Here is a 25,070-nt window from a genome sequence, read left to right as displayed (position 1 = left end):
CATGCATAAACGTACAAGAATCAGACAAAAATCAGCAAAAGACATGCAAGAGATACACCAAAGTCTGTGACAAAGTACTGGGAGCGCACCATGTGGCAACACACAGAAAACAAAGAAAAGCCACCTTAACAGCACCATGCTGACACAAAGAAATGGCAGAAAGATGAGGTGGAAAGGCACAGCATGCAAATGCAGCAAAAAGGCAGATTTCTCTAAACTTGCATTAGACAATAGAAAAGAGGTAACTATCTCCAGCATGCTGAGACGTCACCACTTCTAGTCTTTACCTTCACTGTCTGACACTACACAGTGGGAATCGTCCATCATGTAAGCTTCCTCTTGTTTATAGGTATGGTTTCTTGGCACTTCTTTCACATGTTCTTGTACATCAGGCAGTGAGTGGCTGGAACAGAACTGAGAACAAGTGTCCACCGCAGACTGAATGGAGCCAGCAGATGAACGAGAACTACCAACCGACTTCCCAAGAGGACTGACAGGACTCTCTTCTTCCGAGTGCTGGGTCCGCATTGGGGCTCTTCCTCTGCTTTGACTCATTGTAAGACTTGAAGGTTTCGAGCTTGACTTGTGATACCTATCTGAACTATCCCTTTCATACGATTTGCTTCTCCCAGAGTCACGACTTGATTTTTCCGTGCCATAACTGGATGCTGAGCGAGAGCGACCATACATCCTGTCATCCTCATCCACAAGATCTCTGCTAGAAACACTGTAATATTTCTGCTGTTCATACACGTTTTTCTTCAGGCCATATGTAATCTCGTCCTGAAGTTTCTTGGCTCTTGAGGAGATGCTGCAGCTGTTGCTTATTGAGGAGGTCACTGGGTAGGAAGCGGCCAAGTCAGATTCTACATCTTTCGCTTCCTCGATGGGGGAAAACTTTGAGATTTTCTGCTCCATTCCTTGTTTCCTGTGTTTGCTTCTCTTGGATGACACTACAGCCGGTGCCAGATTTTTGGAGGAATGTTTTTGCACTCCGCTAGATCCATGTTTGTGCCTGGAATCATTCTCTCCATAATAATAGGAGCTACTGACAGAGTCACGGCCATTACTGTCATTGTTTCGCTGGTAGCCGCTTCTCCCTCGGTAGTCTGTGCTGTGGTGATCATAGACATCTTCTTCAGACTCTTCCTCGGCTCTGGAGTAACAGCATGGCTTGCTTGAGCTGTCACATTCCAAGTGGCTATTTTTCTCTTGGATGTGGCGTCCGTTACTCTTCTGCTGCAGAGACTGCGGTAGCGGCTCTACTTTCTGGCTTTCTGATGGTGGGTTCTCTTTTGTTAGTTCACTGATATCCTCAATCATGACATAATTACGAGGAATGTTTTGTTCTAGGTTCGTATACGAATCGGAAGGATAAGAATTAGAGGGGCTCTCTGATCCATTGGCCCTGTCTGTCTGTCTTGCCTCTGTGGTCTTGTACGGCTCATAATTACTGGTCACCGTTGTATTACTGTAGCCAGTGTCAGGGGTTGCCGATGATATGACCACTGTGGGGTTTCCAATTACCTCATAATTGATAGGTACTTTGTGCTCTAGATCAGCCAGTGACGTCTGCCTCGGTTTCTGATGAGTGCTTTGGCTGTCGGTTTGTGGTGGAAACCCTGCATGTAAGGTGTTTTGTAATGGGATCTGGCTAGCATACGTTGTTTGGGCTTGATAAGGGTTTGGTGGCCTGAAAGCCATGTGGTTCTGAAGGCCTATGTCTGTCTGATAACCTGTTGTGGGAGCAATGTTGTGAGTCTGATATGAAGTGTGTGCAGGATAATTAGGTACCTGGCCCTGAAAGCTGTTTTGTGATGGACCATTGCTAGACACTGGATACTGTGGCTGCTGAAACCTGGTATGCTGGACAGGGACAGAGACGGGTGCCACTGCTTGGCCAGAAGAGTATTGATAGGTGCTAGATGTATAAGAAGATGAAGATGTTTGGAACTGTTGTGTGGCCTGGAAATCTGAGTACTGTGGAGCGGTGCTGGTCCTGTTTATGAGAGTGCTGCTGTCATATCCAGACATTCGTAGGTTATTAAGCTCACTATCTGACATATAGTCCCTATTTTCACCCAGGGATCGAATGTAGGAGAAATCTCTTGTGCCTCCTCTGTCTTTCACAATGGACTCCTTCCTCTGAGTGATACCAAGTTCTAAATACTTCAGTTTCGCATCAATCTCCTTTTCTTCCTCTTCCAGCTCAGCCTGCTGTTTTCGAAGTTTTGTGGATTCTTGCTCTACAATCTTTAGATCGTGATCAATGGTTTTAAGAAAACCAACTTTTGGCATCTGTATGGCTTGGCCTCCTGTTATCTTCTGTGTGAGGTTCGGCATGTATAATTGGGAGTGAGCCTGACTGGTGGTCAGTGGCAGGTGAGCTTCATCAGGAGGAGGGCTGGGCAGAGTTCGCTTCACTTTGCGTGTCAAAGAATTTGGCTGGAAAGCTGAAATCTACAACAAATAAAATAGATGTGTAGACGGCCCAACAAGACAACATCAAATAAAGAGCTAATGACAAAAATAAACAGAGGTGTTCATTAAAAAAAATTCACAAAACAAGTGATCAATTTTTGCTGTCCACTGTCGGCTATCTCCGGTCTACTACATTGTCTGCTATCTAATGGTTACTAGCAACTGTATGCTAGCTTCTATATTCTAGCTACGTACTATCTACTACCGATCTATCTACTCTTCTGTTTACTACTTACTATGTAGCCTGCTCTCTACTGTCCACCATCTACTGTCTAGTCTCTCTACTATCTACTAAAATCTACTACACACCATCTAGCAACTAGTCTACAATCTACTTTCTTATACTGCTATCTACTATTAACCCTCTATCTACCGTCTTTTCTCTAAGGCTGGAGTCACACATGCGAGTGACTTGCGCAAGTCTCACATCGCATTATCCGGCACGGCCTGACACTCTCTGGATAAGCGTGGGTCAGAAGTATAGAAATACATGCAGCTGACATGCTCCTGTCCGGAGAGCATCAGGCCGTGCCTTTTGATGCGAGACTCGCGAGAATCACTCGCCAGTGTGACTCCAGCCTAATGTGCACTCTCAACTGTCTACTATCACCTGTCTTCTTTTCATTCTGGGCCGCCAATGTCCAACTAAAGTGAATAAATCATGGGGAATGTACAAGGTGGCTTTGCACTGATCTGACACATACAATGTAAAAGGGTTTCCGTGGCAGAGGTGGTGTCAAGGCCTCGGACCTGACCCCATGCTTTTCGACAGAGAAGGTGTCAGGAGATCACCACAATCATGACTTTTTCTATTTATGATGTTAAATAATATGAACTTAATCTGATTTATGGGCCAGAAGCAGATTTTTGGCCCCTCTGTAGGTGTTTCTTATTGACTATGCTCACAGAGCCTTGAGAAACTCACGATAGATGGAGAAAGTGTCATGTCTATTGTTGCAGGGCAGAAACTAAAATGGTAATTCATGTCAAATATGTGATGTTTGGTATCTGATTTGCTGGAGAAGGCAACTGCAACTTCATCCAGACTGCGTGTGTACCTGGATCTGTGTAATTAGGCTTAGTAAGGGGATAGCTATAAAGTGAGACTTGCTCACACGGGGCTCTCAATCTGGAGCAGACAGGCACTACCAGCATGTGGGAGCCATCACTAGAAATCAAGTGAACAAACGGTGCTAGTTACACCTGCGCAGCGCAGGAGAAGGGATGGTTAATGAGTGGTCGGACAGCCTGGCATTCCTATTTTACTTATATTTATGCATACAATAAAGCAGATTGAGTTCCGTTTCCATAATTTAGGGGAAAAAGTTTATTTGCCACCCATTTAATGAGAGTTATTTTGCCCCTAGTTGTCATACTATTAATTGATATTTGTGCTATACGCTCTTGACAATGAGCGTTTAAAAAAAGATGTATAAAAGTGTCTCCTGATCTTTTCCCATGCTGCTGTGTCCCCCAGTTATTTATTGGCATCTATCACGGCTCTAAAGCCAGAATTTGGAAAAGCAACAAAAGCAAATGTGGTTAAAGTAACAAAAAAGCCTGACGGCGGCTATGCTAAGTATTGTGCACAATGTAAACAAAACACAAAAACTTCAAAAAGATGCAAAATAATAAGGTGAGAAGACAGGAACATTGAGCAAGAGCGTGCCCTCATGACATGTCATGAACGTGTAGGTCTAGCCAATGTCAGTATAGCACAGTATCATAGGGTACCGCGCCGTGTCTCTTACCTGACCACCGTGCAGTAACTGATGTTGATACAAGGAGAACCTGTCCTTGGCAGACTCCTCAGATGTAGGACTTAAGGGTTTAGGATCCGACAATGATCTCTGCATGGTTTTTATTGGACGTGGCAGAATCTGCTGTCGTTGTGTGGTTTCAGCTGTGAAATGCTTCTGAGGGGTAACATGGGCTTTGTTCAGCCTTTCACTAGAAGCAAATGTAGATTCAAGTAATCTGTGGGGTGAAAGTGGTGACACTGGTGAGTACAGAACTTGGGGAGACTTCGGGGGCTGACGATTAACTAGCTGAGAAAGTGTGTCTGTTGGCAGATGTGACTGGTAACCAATCTCCAGAGGATCAGGTTTCTTCTTCTCAAACTTGGTAGCACCTTGTTGCCTTAACATGTGTGAATCCAGTGGACCAGAAACTACAGTCTGCAGATTAGTGGAGTAGGGGGATATAGTGGTGGGGACACTGAGCTGGGGGACCACTATTCCATGAGACTGAGTTTCTGGTTCTGTCTGGCAGGCAAGGCTTTCTCCTTTCTTTGTCTTTTCGGGAGCTGATATATACTTCACTATTTCTACCTTGGGGTCTGGAGTGGTGATATGTATGGATGGTGAAACCCTCTGCAGCTGGTCTGGTTCGGTCTGGACGGAGCAGTCAGTAATAGTTTGGATCGCTATACTTGAGGTTCCTTTAGCTTCATGCTTGCTGTCAGAACTGGAGTCAGAATGTCGTGACATTCGCGATCTCCGTCTGCGTGTTGGCTGTTCCCATTCTGCGTTGTCTTCATCATCTGTCTGGACGCTGCAGTCAGTGCTTCTTTTTGTCCGGCGTCTTCGAGCCACATAGAATCTGTCCTCACCATCCTCATCGTCCGTCTGCACACTGCTATCGGTGATCTTCTTGACAATGTAGCCTTCATGGTTGTCTTCCGTGTTGTAGGCATCCCGGAGACGAGGCATTGAGTTCCTTTTCTTAATAGTTCTATTCACTTCCCATTGCTCATCAGTTTGAAGTGACATCTCAGAAGCAGAGTTGGTAAGTGGCCTCTGAGGGGCTGTATAGCGTGGCTGACCCTGTGTTTCTGGTACGGTTGGAGCCATAGCAATAAATGGTGGGTTTACTGGTGGCCAGTACTGTCCGCTTTGAGCGAGGGTTCTTTGCATTTCAATGGCGATTTCTGACACTGTCTGGGGTGGAAGTCGCACTGTCTGCTCACAGGCTGGAGGGATGGAAGTCTTCTGCCTCTTCTGTTCTTCCAGTTGCTGTTGAAGCTGTTGTTGCAGCTGCTGAATCTGCTCAATCTGCATCCTTTGCTGCGCTAGCTGCTCCCGCTGCAGAACAAACTGTGCCTGACGCTCTTCTTGCTGCTGCTGGAGCACTTGGTGCTTGATTGACTGCAGCTCTTGGAGCTCTCTTTGCACTAGCATCTGCTCCTTCTCTCTGTGGCGCTGCAGTTCTAAGCGCTCCCTCTCTAGTTCTTCATGTAGCCGCAGCTGCCTCAGCGCTTCCAATTCTACCCTTTCCCGTTCAATCTGAAGCAAATGTTCTTGCTGTTTTCTCTGCCGCTCTTCTTCCTTCTCTTTCTCCTCTTTTTCAGCCCCAGTTTTAATCACAGTTGACTGGCTCTCAATGGCGGTCTTCTGCTGGGAATGACTGGTCTCTTTGGAAGAACTCTGCATGACTGAGGAAGCTGCTGGAACCTCAGCATTGACTTCTGCCGTAACTGTATCTGAACTTATATGAGAAGCTACTACAGAAGCTGTAACTACTGTGGAAGCAGGTGGGAGAGATGATACTGTGGTTGTACTGACTGGACATGTTGTCATAGTGGTAGACAAAGTGCTGGCAGGTTTTCCCAAATAAACAGGGGTGTCGAACGTTGATGCTGAAGTAGCAGGTGGAAATCTATTTACTGCAGGATAGCGGTACATTGATGGAGGTCCCAGTGGCATCCTTGGGGTGACAAGTGGCACTCTGGTAAGACTTGCTAGAGGAACAGCAGTGACGCTGCCAGGGGCATATGGCCTATACAAACCTCTAATCATAGGTCTCATTACAGAAGCGGGTTGGGTGGTGATAGGAAGGGTGGAAGCTATAGGTGTATTGATAGTTGAGTAGATCATGCCATCTGCAGCTCTCACAGTGGCTGTAGCTGGATACATGTGTCTGATAGTGCCAGCTCTTGGACCCGGTATATTAAACTGTCCTAAGCTTCCAAAACCTTGACGAATTTCTGAGAAATGAGGCCCATACATCATAGGTTGCCTAATGGGAGCCATTCCCTGCTGGTTGGATAGTGGGTTAGCTACTGGACCTGAACCAACTGAATTAGGTCCATACTGCATCAGATCTGGGCTATTTGTATGTCGTCCCCCATACTGGTCCATAGAGTTCAGAGCAGCACACATTCGGCTGATTTCTCGAGCTGTCGTAGCACTGTACTGGGCGAGGTTTGACTCTTGAAAGTTAGACAGATCTCTAGCAGAGTATCTATAGTCAGAGTAGATATTGGACATGGAGCTAAAGCGTCTTATGGGTAGTGAATTATTAAATAAATCAGTGGGCTGGCGAAGGTCAGTAAAAGAACCGTACTGTAGTCCCTGACCTAGGTAGCTTCCATCGCTGAAGTTCATGCTGTAGGAGCCTTTCATTGTACTTAAGTCCATTACACCATCTCCTCCTGGAACCTGGTATGGTGGATACAAACCAATGTCAGATAAATTGGTCTCTGACATGGATGAATGCAACCTTCCTTGAGGACCATAAGGGTAGAACTTCTGCTCCTCATAAAAATTCTGGGCAGGTGCAGAAGGTGGGGGAGGTGGTGGTACCATAGGTTTGGGTTCTCTGTATTGATAGTTTTCAGGAAGCTCTTGCTCTCTCTGTCCAAAATACTGGATTCCGGGTCTGGCTGGCTGCGCCGCTTCCCCGGTGCTTTTGTCTGGTACTTTAGAATTATAAGCCCCAGCACAACTACCACCAAAAGGGAACTTGTATACCACATCACAGCACACAACCTGGTTGTCTGGTTTCATCCCTGTGAGATCCAGAGCATTTGAAGGCTGTTCATCTTTACTAAGTTTGGTAACCGTGCCCAATGCCTTGTCATCCAAGTGTACCATAAGGGAGTGAGGCTGGCTCCCTGCAATATTGATGGGAGGATGCTGAGCTTTGGGCTCAGGGACACCCTTATAAGCATCTGTAAAACCTGTCCCTTGGTCCTGTTGGAACTGTCTAGGCATGGCACTAATGTTAGCAATGTTTTGTGCAGGTTGAGTACCTATGTCTCGTTTAACAATGGTTGTGACCTGACTAGGAAGGTTATACCTTGCAAATATATCTTTCTGCAAGCCTCCTGCCTCTTCTGGTTTGCCTCCACTTCCTCTCATTACCCCAGACTGGGCTGTTTGTTCCATGTGTTTGGCTTGTGTTAAGCAAACTGCACTTCCTGTCCCCTGACCAAAATCTACCCTGTTGTGAAATGGATCTCCATACACCATTGGTTGTTTTGGCTGTGATGCAATCATGGAGGAGGCCACAGTTATACTAACAGTTGTGGCTGTACCAATACTGGCATGAGGTTGTTCTTGGGCATTCAGGTTGACAATCAAGGGCTGAACTGCAGTAGACTGGCGGGTTGGAGATGGCTCCATTGTCAGGGAATACCGCCTGGATTCAGTAGCTAAAGATGTAAGATCCATGCCCTGATCTGTCATAATGACTGGAGCACTTTTCATAGCTGTCCGTAAATCCACCGCGCTGCTGCTTGGTCTGGGCCCAGGCTCCACCCGTGATGTTCCAGGAATGGAGGAGATTCTGCACAAGGAGATATTTTCTGGTGGCAGGGGGCCCCAGTTATAAGTATTGCTTGAGCCATCAACCATAGCAGTGGGCTGAGCTTTAGAAGAACTCATGCTCGTTCCTGACACCGGAGACCTTTCTATGATTGTGTGTGTCTTAGTGTAGCTAGACTGCATTTGTTCATGCTGAGATTGTGAACTACTGACTGTTGTTTGACTGTAGCTATGGAGAGTTTGCTGACGGTTTAACCTGGTTGGAGATGTGACTGGAGACGTAGAAGAACTGACACTTTTGGGTTTAGTTTGGATGCAGGAATCAGATGCTAGCGTAATAACCATGAAAGGAGTTTCTTGAGATGATTGCTGTCTAGACAGTCTTGGTGACCTGGTACGATCTGGGGTCTGGGTTCCTTGAGCTACCATAGGTGACATCAATGGTGATGAGTTGTCCATTGTGTGGATGTTCTGGGTTTGGGATGAGAACTCGGCAGTACTTCTACCCCCACCAGACATGTTCAATCTCGGTGATGAATGAGTTGGACTTTCTGTGGGAGAGGTTGGAGACAGGGGGGGACTTGTACTCTTGAAGAAAGAAATAACTTTAGATGTCAGTGAGACATTAGTCCCGACGCTCTGCACGTTATCTCGTGATGCATTCATCTCTGAGGTCATTCGGTTCTTATATTGCTCTTCATTTGTAACGTATTCCATACCTCCTCTAGATTGTCCATAGCTTCTGTGAGGAGCTGCTGCTTCACCACTAGAGGTGAATGCTGGAGATGTGGAGGCTATAGAAACTTTGCCATACTGATAAGTAGATGATTTTGCTTTGGAGCTAGGAACTGAGGATGAGCTATGAAATTTTGTCTGATCCAGTCCATCTTTAGAGAAGTGCTGAGTGACGCGCACATCTGGTATGACACGTCCAGAGAGGCTTTCAGAAGACGCAAATGAGACTGGTGCAGACAGTTGGGTTGGGCTTGTACCAGGAGTAAGTGGACCACTAACTTGTTTCAGCATCTCATTATAGGCATTCTCTGCATGTAAGAATTTCTTTTCAGCATAGGCGTCAGCCTTCTTGTCTTCCTGTAAGTCAATGGATGACGACTGATGCATTCTTGAGATATTCTGAGAGGTTTGCAGAATTTCATCATAAACTGTTCCAGCTGTGGTCAAGTCTGTGTTGTAGTCATTTTGGGAGACTCCACTTTTATTGGTCTCATAGCCATAATCATCGATATATTGGTACTCATAGCTGCTCTGAGTCTGTTGATAGCTGTTTCCATATATAAGGTTCTGCTGAGACTGCTGCTGCTTCTGGAACAGTTCAGCTTTCCTCATCATTTCTTCGTACACTTCTTCAGCGCTTTTTAGAGGTTTATTACCAGTGGAGGTGGTGGAAGTCTTCTCGGTTGGAGAATACAAAGACATAAAGGTTGGCAAGTTGTATTCACTGCCTGACTTGTACAGTTTAGATGCAATCATCTCAAAACCCTCGGCCTCCGAATCAATGGAGGGAGAATATTCAGAACAAGAAGATCTGTGCAGCTCCTCCATCTCTGCAGCTTGCCTCATCTCTTCTGTAGGTGAGGCATCTTCTATAGGGGACAGATTGCTGGGAGGTGTCTTTGATCTTTCTCTTCTTCTTTGGGCTCTCAGTTCTTCTTTGTCTCTTTTGGTTTTGCGTGCTGTGCTTCTGATCCTCTGCTGTTCCACTTCTCTCATTTTTTCCTGCTCTCGTAGAAGCTCTTCTTCTTCTCTCAATTCCTCTTCCTCTGAAGAGTCTTCAATGGTAGGCAATAAAGGACCATGAGAACGATGGCGAGCTTTCCTCTGTTGTTTGACCTCTTCAAGTCGCTGTCTTCGACTAGGACTGCTGTCACTGTCTTCTTCCAGTGATGACAATGATGGGGGTGACGTTCCGCTTGTGTAGCTTGGAGTTGTAGCAGGTAATGTAGAAGAGTATTCTCCTCTGGATCGTTCATCTGGAGACCCAGTTAGACTTTCCATCTCTAATTCTGGCTCTCTGTCTAGACTGATGTCTGTCTCTTGGTCCAAGTCAATGTCTCTGTTGTAGCTATTTGTGCTGTTCAGCTCAATGGTCTTGAATCTTCGGAGCCCTCCTTGTGTTGCAGACACATCCTCCTCCTCCTCAGCGTCTCCATCTTTTCTGCTCTCCTCATACATGTCGCTGGAGCTATAGGCAGGAGACCTCTTAGAGGAACCTTTGACTTTTTCAGTATCCATTTTGTGTCCATTTTTACTACTGGTATATTTTACATACTGTTGATCGTCATCATCCAGGTTGTCTTCTTCTGCGCTCATTTCCAGAAGCTGTCTTCTCATGAACTCTTCATCTGAGAAGTTTCCTTTCTGTTGTCTCATTGGTAAAGGAGAGAAACCTTCACTGCTGTCTTCCACATAATCATGGCGAAGTTTGCTCCCAAAATCATCTGATGACTCAGTGCATTCCCTCTGATCTCTGCGATTTTCCCACTCCAATGAATCCTCATCTTCTTCTAGAATATCTTCCAATTCTTCATCTGAGTCGAAAGCTTCAGGGGTGATGGACAGCGACCTTGGCCTCTGCTTCTGATCATCCGCTAAGCCTTGGAACCTGTCACCTTGGGAAGAACGTTTTGATTCCAGCAGTGGTCGCACTGAACTTTCCAGTTTGGTGAGTTCAGAGGGGCTTGGTGGGCTGCGCTGGGAAATGCCTGTTGCATTTAACTTCTCTTCCTCCTGCTGCACAAGTCCGGCAATTTCACTCTGTGAGCTGGAAATCCCATCAGACGAGTATCCGGTGTCACTGAGGCTCTGGGGGCTGCGGGACACGTCGTGGGAATAAGGCTTGCTTATATCCTGTACAAAAGCAAGAACATATAGGAAGAATGAGCATAGCTTCCTTATTACTGGCTGCAATGTATTCTTCTTATATCACACAGTTATTCATTCCACAATGTAACACGCTAACTGGGAAAACCGGGCTACAGGCCAGATCCAAGGTCCTGACTGCTGCCCCCCATTTCAGTGCTGAGGCTATTGAAATGAGCCAGTCAGTCATCCCCTTCCAAGTAATGAGGCTACCTCCTGTATAGAACCTATGCTAAAAATAGAGTTGACAGGACCCAGAAACAGGTGCTTAAAACTCAATATTGGGACCACCTTTGGTCTACTGTAGATGGACAACCCCTTTAAGGCTTTGCTCCATCTATATTTCTAAGCTTAGTCGTCTCCTAGATTCTGAGCCAAAAGTAAAGAAGAATTCTGTTATGTTGCCTGACCGCAAACATTCAACCACAAATAAATGTATATTGGATGCATGATGGCAAGTGGTGGCCTGTACTGAGTGAGGGCACAAACTTATTTATATGCACTCTCTTGTGTCATTCACACGCTTTCCCCTCCAAGCACCTTCTTATCTTTATTAACCACTCACCTCTTGGTCTCTCATCTTTTGGATCTCAGAGGACTTCCCATTCTTTACCCCGGACTCTTTTTTGCTGCCCATGGTTTTACCCTTTGGCACCATCTGCTTTGACAATTTTTGAGAATCTGCAGGAGCTTTCGGTTGGGCTGGGTCTGCTTGGGGTTTTCTATCTTCGTTCTTGATTTGTTCTGAACTCTTGAGATGGTTTTGTTGAGAACCTTTCTTGTCATGTGTGTGATCTGGGGGCTGTCCTGCAGGCCCCCTCTGCTGAATCGCTGCTCCTGCCTGATGCTGAGGAGATGCTGTGGACATTGGGGCATTTTTCTGGTGAAGGGGCGATGCTGTCTGGCCCGGAGTGGGCTGGTGCCTTGGTGACCCTGATGATGGAGCTGCAGGGACATGTTTTGGAGATGCCCCTATGGGAATTCCAGGCTGATGCCTTGGTGAGCCTTGTTTAGATGCTGGTAAGGGAGACGGTGGTGCGTCCCCTAAGCTTCCCTCTAACAGCCGCTGAGTTTGGCAGTTCAAACACAACCATTCATGTTTCTGCAAGAAAGAAGACATTTGTTCTATAAGAAAACCACAAATAAAACAACAACACAATAAATACAAGAGATGCGAACCACAAATACAATAAACACAAGAGTCGCACATAGTGTCATAGTTTTCAAGCTTAAAGGTAGACTTAAGTTCAACCTATAACCTAACATTTTGACTCAGATGAAGGCAAAAACTTCATAAGTACAAGAGTCGCACACCCTAAATACAAGAGGTGCACAAAACAAAACCAAGAGCAGCGCACCTCCTCTTACCCACCTCTTCCACTCACTGTTGGGATGCCTCGGGATCCGGTGCTAGGTCTGCTAATATTTTCTTTTTCTCTACACAATCCCTGTTCGACAAACTGGACATCAGCAGATTTGGTTTACCACACTGTGTATACTGAGAACTCACACTACTACAAAATACCACTGATTTCCGCTATCTCTAGTATCACGTCCTCCCTCCTCTGGTTTCATCCCTCTACTATTCTTCCTAAACCTAATATTACCTTTTCTGTGTGTAGTTCTACCATAACATAAAAGCAGCGGGCTCCATGTCATGGGGTTATATTTGACTCAGATCTTTCCTTTATTGCCTATTTCTAATTACTTGCTCGCTCATGTCATCTTCTTGCTCATTTTACCTGCACACTCAGGTCACCTCCTTGCTCATGTCACCTCCTTGCTCATTTCACCTCCTTGCTCATTTCACCTCCTCACTCATTTCACGTCCTTGCTCATTTCACCTGCACACTCAGGTCACGTCCTTGCTCATTTCACCTGCACACTCAGGTCACGTCCTTGCTCATTTCACCTGCACACTCAGGTCACCTCCTTGCTCATTTCAAATGCACACTCAAGTCACCTCCTTGCTCATTTCACCTGCTCACCCATGTCAACTCTTCACTCATTTCACCTGCTCACTCATGTCATCTCCTTGCTCATTTCACCTGCTCGCTCATTTCACCTCCTTGCTCAATTGAGCTGCTCACCCATGTCACCTTTTCACTCATATCATCTGCTCGCTCATTTCACCTGCTCACCCATGTCAACTCTTCACTCATTTCACATCCTTGCTAATTTCACCTCCTTGCTCATTTCACCTGCTTACTCATTTCAGTTTCTTACTCATTTCACCTGCTCGCTCATTTCACATCCTTGCTCATTTCACCTCCTTGCTCATTTCACCTGCTTACTCATTTCACTTTCTTGGTCATTTTACTGCTCGCCCATGTCACCTCCTTGCTTATTTCACCTGCTCGCCCATGTCACCTCCTTGCTCATTTCACCTGCTCGCTCATGTCACCTCCTTGCTCATTTCACCTGCTCGCTCATGTTACCTCCTTGCTTATTTCACCTACTCAATAATTTCACCTCCTTGCTCATTTCACTTCCTCACCCATGTCACCTGCTTGCTCATTTCACCTCCTTGCTTATTTCACCTGCCATTGCCAGTTCACCAAGTGACCGGGAAGTGGTGCCTACTGGTCCAGCTACATGGAGGATCAGCTCTGAACTGTTGAGAAACCGCAATTAACCTAATTAAAGAGAACCTGTCAACAGGATGTCATGTAAAGTAAGGACAGTGTAATAGTGCTGTGATACAGTTCACATTATTAATTTTGGGGAAGAAATCCACTTTGTGGCTCCTTTGCCTGCCTCCAGTTTGAATGACAGGTTACTGCTTTTCAGTGACCTGCCTCTTCTGTTTGAAATCTCCGAAGTGACCTGTAATTCAAAAGCAGGCAGAGGGCCTGAGAATCACAGATCAGAGGAAGGTGGAAAGGCTGAGAAGTACAGACCAGAGGCAGGCAGGGGGGCTGAGAATCCCAGACCGGAGGCAGGTGAAGGGGCAGAGAATCACAGACTGGGGGTAGGTGGAGGGGCCAGGATGAAAGACCAGAGGCAGGCGGAGGGGCCGGGGATCACAGTCCTGAAGTAGGTGGAGGGGCTGGGGATCACAGACTAAAGCCTGGTGGAGGGGCCGGGGATCACAGTCCTGAGGTAGGTATAGGGGCTGGGGATCACAGACTGAAGGCTGGTGGAGGGGCTGGGGATCACAGATCTGAGGCAGGCGGAGGGGCTGGGGATCACAGACCTGAGGTAGGTGAAGAGGCTGGGGATCACAAACCGGAGGCAGGTGGAAGGATTGGGGATGACAGACCAGAGGTAGGCAGTGGGGCTGGGGATCACAGACCAGAGGCAGGCAAAGAGCCTGGGGATCACAGATCGGAAGTAGGTGGAGGGGCTGGGAATCAAAGAACGGAGGTAGGTGGAAGAGCTGGGGATCACAGACAGGAAGTAGGTGGAGAAACTGGGAATCACAGACCGGAAGCAGGCAGAAAGGCTGGGGATCACAAACTGGAGGCAAATGGAGGGGCCGGGGGTTACAGTCCAGAAGTAGGTGGAGGGCCAAGGATCACAGACTAGAGGAAGGTGGAGGGGCTGAGAATAAAGATCAGAGGCAGGTGGAGGGGCTGGGGATCACAGACTGGAGGTAAATGGAGGGATCGGGGATCACAAACCAGAGACAGGTGAGGAGCTGGGGATCACAGACCGGAGGCAGGCGGAGAGGCTGGGGATCACAGATCAGAAGTACGTGGAGGGGATGGGAATCACAGATCAGAAGTAGGGGGAGTGGCTGGGAATCACAGACCAGAGGTAGGTGGAGGGCCGAGGATCACAGACCAGAGGAAGATGGAGGGGCTGAGAATAAAAACCAGAGGCAAGTGGAAGGGCTGGGGATCACAGACTGGAGGAGTGGCGCCCTGGACTAGCCAGGTCATCAGAGGTACTACAACACGACACCCCTACCCCGAGATAGTGTTACGTCACCGCCGGAGTTTGCTCCAGCGACTTCTGCTCCAATCGCCAGGCGCCGCCGTGTTCCTGCCGTGGATGGTGCTGGTGATGGGAGAGAAGTCGATGCCAGCGGCACCAGTGGGCGCAGGCTCCGATCATCCACTGGGCTGGGTTAGCTTGGGATCTGCAGTACCGCTGGCTGACTGTGGGTGGCATGTGTCTTCCAGCTGAAGTTGCCAGCGTTCAGCTACAGCCAATGGGAAGACACCACACCCTTCTTATTTCCCCTCCTGTCACATGATTGCTGCCAGATATAGTTCTGATTTTCCTGGCTCCTGTTACGTCCTATTCTGTTTGGTGATTCCTGTGTGTTGACTTCTGCGTGTTTTGACTACCCTTCTGCCTACTGTTTTTGTACCTTGCTGCCCGACCCGGATCTGACCTCTGCTACGTTTGCTGACTACGTCACTGCCTGCCGATTCTGTCCCTGTTCCGCAATTCCTGGTTTGACCCTGCCTGACTACTACTCTCATCGGACTGCAGCCTTCCACAGGTAGTGATCTCCAGTTCCCTGTGTAATTCCAAATCCCTGTAGAGGGGTTAAAGGGTTTCAGGGTTCTGGGGGTCCTACTTGGTGAGTGGCTTCCCTCTAGCCTCCCCTTTACAGCCCATCTGAGTCTGTGGATCCAGGCAGGCGTTACAGATAGGCACACCAGTCAGACGCAAATCCTTGTTGCCTCCCTCCAGGGGCTGATGTCCACACCAGGTGGGGTGGAGCCAGGCGGTTGTCCCCACCCACTGAGGAGTTTACAGTCCTGGAGGCAGGAAAAGGAAGTCAGTGAGAGTTGAGTAGAGTGCAGTTAGGGAAGTGAAGGAGAAAGGAGTAAACTGACCGTGTCCGGGTACGTGGCCCGGGTACCGAGAGCAAGGTTGGCAGACGGTGGTGGCCGTCTGCAGGAGAGGCAGATCAACGCAGAACCGTAGGACCGGGGACGGGCGGTGGCCCGCCGGTACCGAACCGGTGAGCGAAGTGAAGCCAGCACACACCGGCAGGGCCTGCGGACCCCGACCAGGCTTGGAGTCGCCGTTAAAGAGGTCAAATCCGTCAGTGACCGGAACCCCAGGGGTTCCCTAGCAGCCAAGACCCGATAGAAGGCAACCGTCCGACCAGTAAAGAAGGAAATACAGCTACCGCCACAGCTAGAATTCCAAGGGCCAGAGCCTGCGGGCAAAAGGGCTCCTCCGGCACATATACGCTGGGGAGCGGGTTACCGGTGGGAAGCCATCGGAGCCGAACAGTACACCAGGTGCAGGGAAAGACAGCCGCCATCACCTGTCCGGGGAGAGGAACACAGCAGCCGGCTGCGGGACCCGTCCATCCAGCCGTTTGGTTTACCGGAGACTTTGCATGTTATTACCTGAGTGAGTACACCTGCACCATCCGGCACCGCGCCGCGCTATCCCCCTGCAACCCTGCACCTCACCAGCCCTGCCTCCCCGTCACCTCACCGGGCCCCGGGACCACCAACCCCCCTACCCACCGAGGGGAGAGAAACATCCCAGCTGCTCCCTACCATCGCTCCCGGGATCCCCGTCAATAGCAGCGGTGGTGCCCAACCTCACCACAACCCGTGGGTGGCGTCACGGACCAAATCCCCAAACCCAAACCACCCCTTTCACTCATGGGTGAGGAGCGCCGCTCGAGTCCCCGGATCCGGCCCACCGCTCGAGCCACCGAGCAGCAGCAGCAGCGCCGGACCCGAGTGTGGTGAGCGCAGCGCCCCGCCGCCCGCGACAGAGGTAAGTTGAGGGATCGGGGATCACAGACTGGAGGCAGGTGGAGGGGCTGAGGATCATAGACCAGACGTACAGATCGGCAGCAAGCAGAGGGGCCAGGTATCACAGAACAGAGTCAGGCGGAACGGCTGGGGAGCGTAGACCAGAAGCAGGCAGAGAGGCATGAAAATCACACACTAGATTCAGGTGGAGGGGCCAAGGTTTACAGACTGTAGGCAATCGTAAGAAACATAGATCACTGGAGACAGGCAGAGGGGCCGAGAACCAAAGAACTAAGGAAAGTGGACACAGACTGGAGCAAGGTGGAGGGGCCGAGAATCACAGATCGGAGGCAGAGGAAGGGCCGAGGATCTAAGAGCAAAGGCAGGTGGAGGGGCCAGGAATCACAGACCAGAGGCAGGTGAAGGGGCCAGGAATCACAGACTGGAGGCAGGTGGAGGGGCCAGGAATCACAGACTGGAGGCAGGTGGATGGGGCCAGGAATCACAGACTGGAGGCAGGTGGATGGGGCCAGAGAACAGAGGAAAGTGGAGGGACCAAAAATTACAGACCAGAGGCAGGTTGAGGTGCCAGAGATCACAGATCACATATAAGGTGCAGGCAGAGGGGCCGTGAATTACAGACAGATGCAGGTGGAGGGGCCGGGAATCACAGAACAGAAGCAGCCGGAGGTGTCGGGGATCACAGACGGGGAAGAGAAGACCCTGCGTACAGTCCAGCTCCTTTACACCAAAATCTAATTAGCAGAAAACTTCAAATGGTTATTAAAGAAGAATCACAAAGCCGATTTCTTCTCCAAAAGAATCAATGTACTCAGTATTACAGCAATGCCATTCCAGCCATGTCTTTAGATTACAAAATCCTGCTGACAGGTTCTCTTTAACGGTGTTAAGGCTGCAATTATCAGATGTGACGGCGTTATGCATCCTGCAATATCAGCTCTCTCCGCAGTGGAGGATGAGGAGCAGCCATTTCTGGGCCTCCGCTCCACATCAATCATTTCTCTTTACATTGCTAATTCCAAAATAATGGCAGCCACGAGGAGTTTTTTACCTGGCAATATGTATAGAATACCTGCAGATTTCATGCCGCCAGTGAGGCAACGACTAACGGCACCGACTAAGCCTTGGTCGTTGAAGGGCCCCTGGCTCAGGTCAGTGGGAATGTAAGCAAGGTGCCACTCCTGGTTTTGGCATACAAACACTGATGGAAAGATACTGATGTGTGAATGAGGCCCTGGGCTTCCATACAGGCCACATAATGCCGCATACACAGACCATAGAATTGGACCACATGGACGCTGCTTCAGCCCTGTGGTTGGCGCAGAGCATTACTCATTCACCATTTCATCTGATCTAAGGAAATCTAGAATGCAGAGTGGTTTTTGTGCCATCTATTACTGAGATTTCTCTGCATGCCGATGACATCACATTGTGCTCTGCAAAACACAAAGAGTGATGTGCCGTACGGTGCAGAATCAGCACGAAGTCTAGTGTGTGAAATAATATTTCCAGAGAGACAGGAGATTATGTGTCACAGTACTAAAATAGGTCAGAGAAAGACGAGCTCCAGCCATATTCCAACAAGTCATACTCATGTACTCTATTTTCTAGTGAATCAATAGTGTACGCTGAGATAATATGCTATATGATACATGGGATTAAAGAGCCATCTCCACATATCCGACACCGCCCTCCCCTACACCTAAAAATGCCACCATCTATAACTGCTCTCTGCACTCACTGAGGAGCATTATACAGTGCAGAGATGCCGAAACACTGTGAGCGGCCTTCACTCAGATCATCGTCTAGTAAGGAGTCCATTATCCCACAACAGAGCTTTCCTAAGAGACTTACATGGCAATTGTCTATGCTCTTCAACATGATTACTGTGCATCTTCCAAGTTTCCTCATACTCTCGCTGATACAATTTCAAATTGGTTCACGCTTTCCATGTTGCTCCATACTCTTCCTCACGGATACGTGTTTTCCAAGTTGCTCCATGCTCTCACCCATGATTACTCCTTTTCCTTGATGTTTCATGCTCTCACTCATGGTTATGTGTTTCCATGTTGCCCCATGCTCTCACTCATACAGTAGTCACGCTTTTTCATATTGCTCCGTGTTCTCAGTTATGATTACTCCTTTTCCGTGTTCCTCCATGCTCTCACCCATGATTACTCCTTTTCCATGTTGCTCCATGCTCTCACCCATGATTACTCCTTTTCCATGTTGCTCCATGCTCTCAATCATGATTGCTCCTTTTCCATGTTGGTCCATGCTCTCAATCATGATTGCTCCTTTTCCATGTTGCTCCATGCTCAAATCACATTTGCCATTTTGCTCCATGGTCTCACTCATGGTTACGTTTCCATGTTACTCCATGCTCTCACTCATGTTCCTCCATGCTCTCACTGATGATTACTACTTTTCCATGTTCCTCCATGCTCTCACTGATGATTACTACTTTTCCATGTTCCTCCATGCTCTCACCAATGATTACTCCTTTTCCATGTTCCTCCATGCTCTCACTGATGATTACTACTTTTCCATGTTCCTCCATGCTCTCACCAATGATTACTCCTTTTCCATGTTCCTCCATGCTCTCACTGATGATTACTCCTTTTCCATGTTCCTCCATGCTCTCACTGATGATTACTCCTTTTCCGTGTTCCTCCATGCTCTCACTGATAATTACTCCTTTTCCATGTTCCTCCATGCTCTCACTGATGATTACTCCTTTTCCGTGTTCCTCCATGCTCTCACTGATAATTACTCCTTTTCCATGTTCCTCCATGCTCTCACTGATGATTACTCCTTTTCCGTGTTCCTCCATGCTCTCACTGATAATTACTCCTTTTCCATGTTCCTCCATGCTCTCACTGATGATTACTCCTTTTCCGTGTTCCTCCATGCTCTCACTGATGATTACTCCTTTTCCATGTTCCTCCATGCTCTCACTGATGATTACTCCTTTTCCATGTTCCTCCATGCTCTCACTGATGATTACTCCTTTTCCGTGTCCCTCCATGCTCTCACTGATGATTACTCCTTTTCCTTGTTGCTCCATGCTCTACAACACATTTGCCATGTTGCTCCATGGTCTCACTCATGGTTACGTTTCCATGTTACTCACTCGTGTTGCTCTGTGCACTTTCTCACATTTCCCATATTGCACCATGCTCTCACTCATGGTTACATATATTCAGTGCTTTCTGCTCCCCTTCATGGATCTAAGTCTGCGAGCTGTCTTGGAATTTTTTGGCAGATGGAGAGACTCACAGCAGAATCCAGCATTTCATTACCAGCTGCTCAATACAGTGATGCCTCCGTCTGATCAGTGGGTAGTTGGGAGTGCGGGGTGACAGGATCTGTGTCAGTCCTTCCCACTCAACACCTTGAAGATGAAGAGATGCTGACAAGTCTGGAAAAGATTTTCATTTCTTTCAATTTAAATATTGAGTTTGAAGTCGAGCGTACGACAGAGCTGAGTGTATACGAGGGTAAGACTGCAGAGCAGGCAACCATGATCAGATCAGCTACCCCGACATCACGAAAGTGTGGAGCAGATCCGCCAACAGCTCTTCTCACATCCAGACACAATCAGGGGGAGTCACTGTAATCTACATAATAAATAATATGTGCTGCAATACAGTATATCACAAAAGTGAGTACACCCCTCACATTTTTTTAAAATATTTTATTATATCTTTTCATGGAACAACACTGAAGATCTGACCCTGTGTTACAAAGTACAGTAGTCAGTGTACAGGGTAAATTTGGTGTCATCTAAATAACTCAACACACAGCCATTAATGTTTAAACCGCTGGCAACAAAAGTGAGTACACTTCTAAGTGAAAATGGCCAAATTGTACTGCCAATTAGCCATTTTCCCTCCCTGGTGTCATGTGACTCATTAGTGTTGCAAGGTCTCAGGTGTGAATGGGGAGCAGGGGTGTTACATTTGGGGTCATCGCTCACACACACTCTCATACTGGTCACTGGAAATTCAACATCGCTCCTCATGGCAAAGAATTCTCTGAGGATCTGAAAAATTAATTGTTGCTCTACATAAAGATGGCCAAGGATATAAGAAGATTGCCAACACCCTGACACTGAGCTGCAGCACGGGGCCAAGACCATACAGCGGTTTAACAAGACAGGTTCCACTCAGAACAGGCCTCGATATGGACCAAAGAAGTTGAGTGCACGTGGTCAGTGTCATATCCAGAGGTTGTCTTTTCAAAACAGACGTATGAGTGCGGTCATTATTGCTGCAAAGGTTACAGGGGTCTGGGGTCCTCCAGTCAGTGCTCAGACCATACGCCACACTCTGCATTAAATTGGTCTGCATGGCTGTTGTCCCAGAAGGAAGCCTAATCTATAGATAATGCACAAGAAAGCTTGAAAGTAGATTGCTAAAGACAAGCAGACTAAGGACATGAATTATTGGATCCACGTCCTGGGGTCTGATGAGACCAAGATAATCGTATTTGGTTCAGATGGTGTCATGCGTGTGTGGTGACAAGCAGGTGAGGAGGATAAAGACAAGTGTGTGCTGCCTACAGTCAAGCATGGTGGTGGGAGTGTCATGGTTTGTAACTGCATGACTGCTGCCGGGTGTGGGGAGCTACAGTTTATTGAGGGAACCATGAATGCCAACATGTACTGTGATATACTAAAGCAGAACATGATGCCTTCCCTTCGGAAACTGGGCCACAGGGCAGTATTCCAACATGATAATGACCTCAAACACACCTCCAAGATGACTACTGGCTTGTCAAAGAAACTGAGGCAAAAGTGCTGGATTGGTTAAGTGTCTCCAGACCTAAACCCTATTGAGCATCTATGGGGCCTCCTCAAACATAATGTGGAGGAGCGCAAGGTCTCTAACATTCACCAGCTCCGTGATGTCGTCATGGAGGATGGAAAAGGATCCAGCAGCTCCTGTGAAGCTCTAGTGATTTCGATGCCCAAGACAGTTAAGGCCGTGCTTGACAATAATACAAATATTGACACTTTGGGCACAGTTTGGCCATTTTCATTTATTAATGTACTCACTTTTGTTGCCAGTGGATTACACATTAATGGCTGTGCGTTGAGTAAAAGTAAAGTAAAAATCCACAAAAAAATCCACAAATTTTAGTAAAGGAAAAATCCACAAATTTTAGTGCAAATATGAAGGGAGCCAAAATGTGGCTTTGTATAGCAGAAAATTAGGAGGAACAAATAAGTCTCCTCCAATGTCTCCACACACAAGCAATGATCAGTGAATCTACAATCTTGTTCTTTTCCTCCTCGATGTAAGCCACTGTACACTGGTAACTCTGGAATGATGATTAGGGGTCTTACGGATGACTGATGATTATGGGGGGCTCTGAACACTCGGTTATAAGCTGTTATACACTGGTAACTCTACAGTGATGAGCGGGGGACTTTAGGCTACAGGGTGCTCTTAAAATTGGGTTTACGACAATTTACACGGGTGACTCTGGAGTGATGAGTGGGGGTCTTCAGGAATACTGATAATTGTGGGGGAGCTCTGAGCAGTAGGATATACAGCGGGTAAAATAAGAAGTGAACACATCACTAATTTTCTAAGTAAATATATACTGATGAGCAAAAGGGTAACAATGTTTTGAACTTTTGAATTTCAGCCTCTATATCTCACCATCCTCTACAGCTTTCAGCGTGAGGTTACCTTCATTTTATAGACAATCATCTTGGTTAGCTCATACACAAATGTGACTTGCAGCTATTTAGCATATGATTAGTTATGCAGATTCTTGTCATGTCACTGCATTGTTACTGTTTTGTTCCTGGTGGTGGAAAAATCGTTTTCTTCCTGTATACTACATATTACATCCTGTTCTCACATTCCCTAACAGCTCAGTGTGCTATCAGGTTGATTCCATAGTGAAAAGTCACTGGTTCGAATCGAGGAACAGCCAAGAAGAGGATTTCCCAAGAAAAGAGAAACAGCATCATCCAGCTCAATAGCGGTTTCTCAGCCTAAAACATTTCCAAACTGCATCATGTGAGGCCATGACAGCTGGAAGAATATGAAATTAAGTCGGTTCATCCATTCAAAAGCCAAGAGGTGATGTCCAGGCAAAATATCGGAGTCAACAAGTTGTCTCATCACAAGGTCTATCAGTTCTGGCGAGACAAACCCGAAAGTGGAGGTGGCTTGTATGCTTCATAATAGTGAGATTACAGACGTCCATGAAAGTACCGGGTGACATAAGTCTGAATTGGTGGCCCGAAAAAGTTGAAGAAGCCTCGACTTCAATATTGTCATAAGAAGCGTCAGCTCCAGTTTGCAAAAAAAGTACAAAAAGTGGACAATAGAAGATTGAAAACGGGTGATTTGGAGCGATGAGACGAAAGTCAATAGACGGCTCTGATGGGTGCAAATGGGTCTGGAAGAAACAAGATAGAAATTCAAGGAACTGTCAAGTTCGGTAGAGAAATCCTGATGATATGGGGCTGTTTCACATAATCCGGTAGTGGAAAGACCATCATTTCACCATAAAACGACCACGACCAGGTGCTCACCACAAGCGTTCAGGCAGAAAAGTGAACAGAATTTTCAGAAGAGTTGTCCAAGAGCGAAGGACCACAAGTGGAGAGCTACAGAAAGACCTGGAATTAGCAGGTACAAATGTTTCAATGATAACAAGTCATGGACTCATCCTACATGGCCTGTATGCACACTCACCACACAAGACTTAATTGCTGAACAACAAGCATGTTCAAGGGTGTTTAAAGTTCCCTCAACAACATTTAGACGAGTCTGTGAAATACTAGGAGAATATAGCCTGGTCAGATGACACCAAAATTTAACTTTTTCGATACCATAATACACACAATGTCTGGAGGTCAGCACGGCATATCACCCAAAAAACACCATATCAGCAGTAAAGTTTGGAGGTGGGAACATCATGGTGTGGGGCTGTTTTTCAGCATATGGTATTAGCAAACTTCATGTAATTGAAGAACGGATGAATGGACAAATGTCTCCAGCGCTACTGTCTTCGGTGCTGCTGTCTTCGGCGTTTGTGTCTCTTGCTTCAGGGCCCACTCATTATACTCATGCATATTCACTGGACCGCGGACCCGGAAGCAAATGTGACCACAGCACCAGAGACATCAGCACCACGGACAGAAGCATCGGAGACATCAGCACCAAGCACCACGGACAGAAGCACCGGAGACATCAGCACCACGGACAGCAGCACCTTGAGACATCAGCACCACGGGCAGAAGCATCGGAGACATCAGCATCCAAGGACAGCAGCGTCGGGGACTGGTGAGTAAAAAGTTCCTGATCTGTGTGCGCTATCATGGATAACACACGGAGAGCACACGTGTGCCAAAATCAAGGCACACGGAGGGCCATGTGCACCATCAACACGTCCATGAAAAACGTGTTTGTTTTCCATGGATCTGTGAAAGAAGCCTTATAGGGAGTTCAAACCAACAAAGGGAAAAGAGCCTCAGAAGAAAAGATGTGCTACACTGCCCAGACACAATCTTATCGGATGATTCAACCATTATACTGAAGAAGAGCCAGACACCAGTGCCCGGACACAATCATATCGGTAGATTGGACCATCTGACAGACAGAAGAATAGCTAAGCTACAGTGATAAGGCATGATATTATAGGGAGATCCAACCAACAAAAAGAAAAGAGGCTCAGAAAAAGAGCTGTGCTCCAGTGACAGGACTCGTTCCTACAGGAAGATTCGCCCATCAGAGTTCAAACCAACAAAGGGAAAAGAGCCTCAGAAGAAAAGATGTGCTGCAGTGCCCAGACACGATCTTATAGAAAGATTCAACCATTAGACTGACGGAGAGCCAGGATCAAGTACCGGAGTACAATCTTATAGGAAGATTCGCCCATCAGACAGACAGAAGGAGAGCCAGGCTCCAGGGTCGGGACAGACAGAAGAGCCAAGATACAGTGCTAAGACGTGGTCTTATAGGGAGATCAAACCACAGATAGAAAGGAGCCTCAGAAGAAGAGTCAGACTCCAGTACCAGGAGATGATGTTATGCGAAGATATGACCATCAGACAGACAAAAAAAGCTAAGCTACACTGCAAGAACACACCTTATAGGTAGATCTTATAGGAAGATTTAACCATCAGACTGAAGAAGAGCCAGACTCCAGTGCCCGGACACGATCTTATAGGTAGATTAGACCATCACCATATTAGACAGAAGAAGAGTTGAGATATAGAGATAAGATGTGATATTATAGGGAGATCAAACCAACAAAGAGAAAAGAGCTGTGCTCCGGTGGTAGGATACGATCTTATAGGAAGATTCGCCCATTACATAGACTGAAGAAGAGCCGGGATCCAGTGCCAGAACACAATCTTATAAGATTCGACAATCAGACAGACAGAAGGAGAGCCAGACTCCAGTGCCGTGACATGATGGAAGGACGTTTAGACCAT

The 25,070-nt window shown here is 47.2% G+C and overlaps 1 protein-coding gene across 1 annotated transcript in view; it reads right to left on the bottom strand.

Moving 5' to 3' along the window:
- BSN (bassoon presynaptic cytomatrix protein) overlaps positions 1-25,070 on the bottom strand; it is a 174,768-nt gene that overhangs the window by 14,896 nt on the left and 134,802 nt on the right. Inside the window, exons 4-6 of the mRNA XM_075321710.1 lie at positions 11,473-12,009; positions 4,233-10,895; positions 288-2,460 (exon numbers count right to left, since the gene is read on the bottom strand). Coding sequence (XP_075177825.1) covers positions 288-2,460; positions 4,233-10,895; positions 11,473-12,009 — 9,373 coding nt within the window. The remainder of the gene's footprint in view (positions 1-287; positions 2,461-4,232; positions 10,896-11,472; positions 12,010-25,070) is intronic.

Source organism: Anomaloglossus baeobatrachus, chromosome 8, assembly GCF_048569485.1.
Source record: "Anomaloglossus baeobatrachus isolate aAnoBae1 chromosome 8, aAnoBae1.hap1, whole genome shotgun sequence".
Classification (NCBI taxonomy): Eukaryota; Metazoa; Chordata; class Amphibia; order Anura; family Aromobatidae; genus Anomaloglossus; species Anomaloglossus baeobatrachus.
The sequence above is the reverse complement of the archived record's forward strand: the minus strand, read 5'-3'. Positions and strand labels throughout refer to the sequence as shown.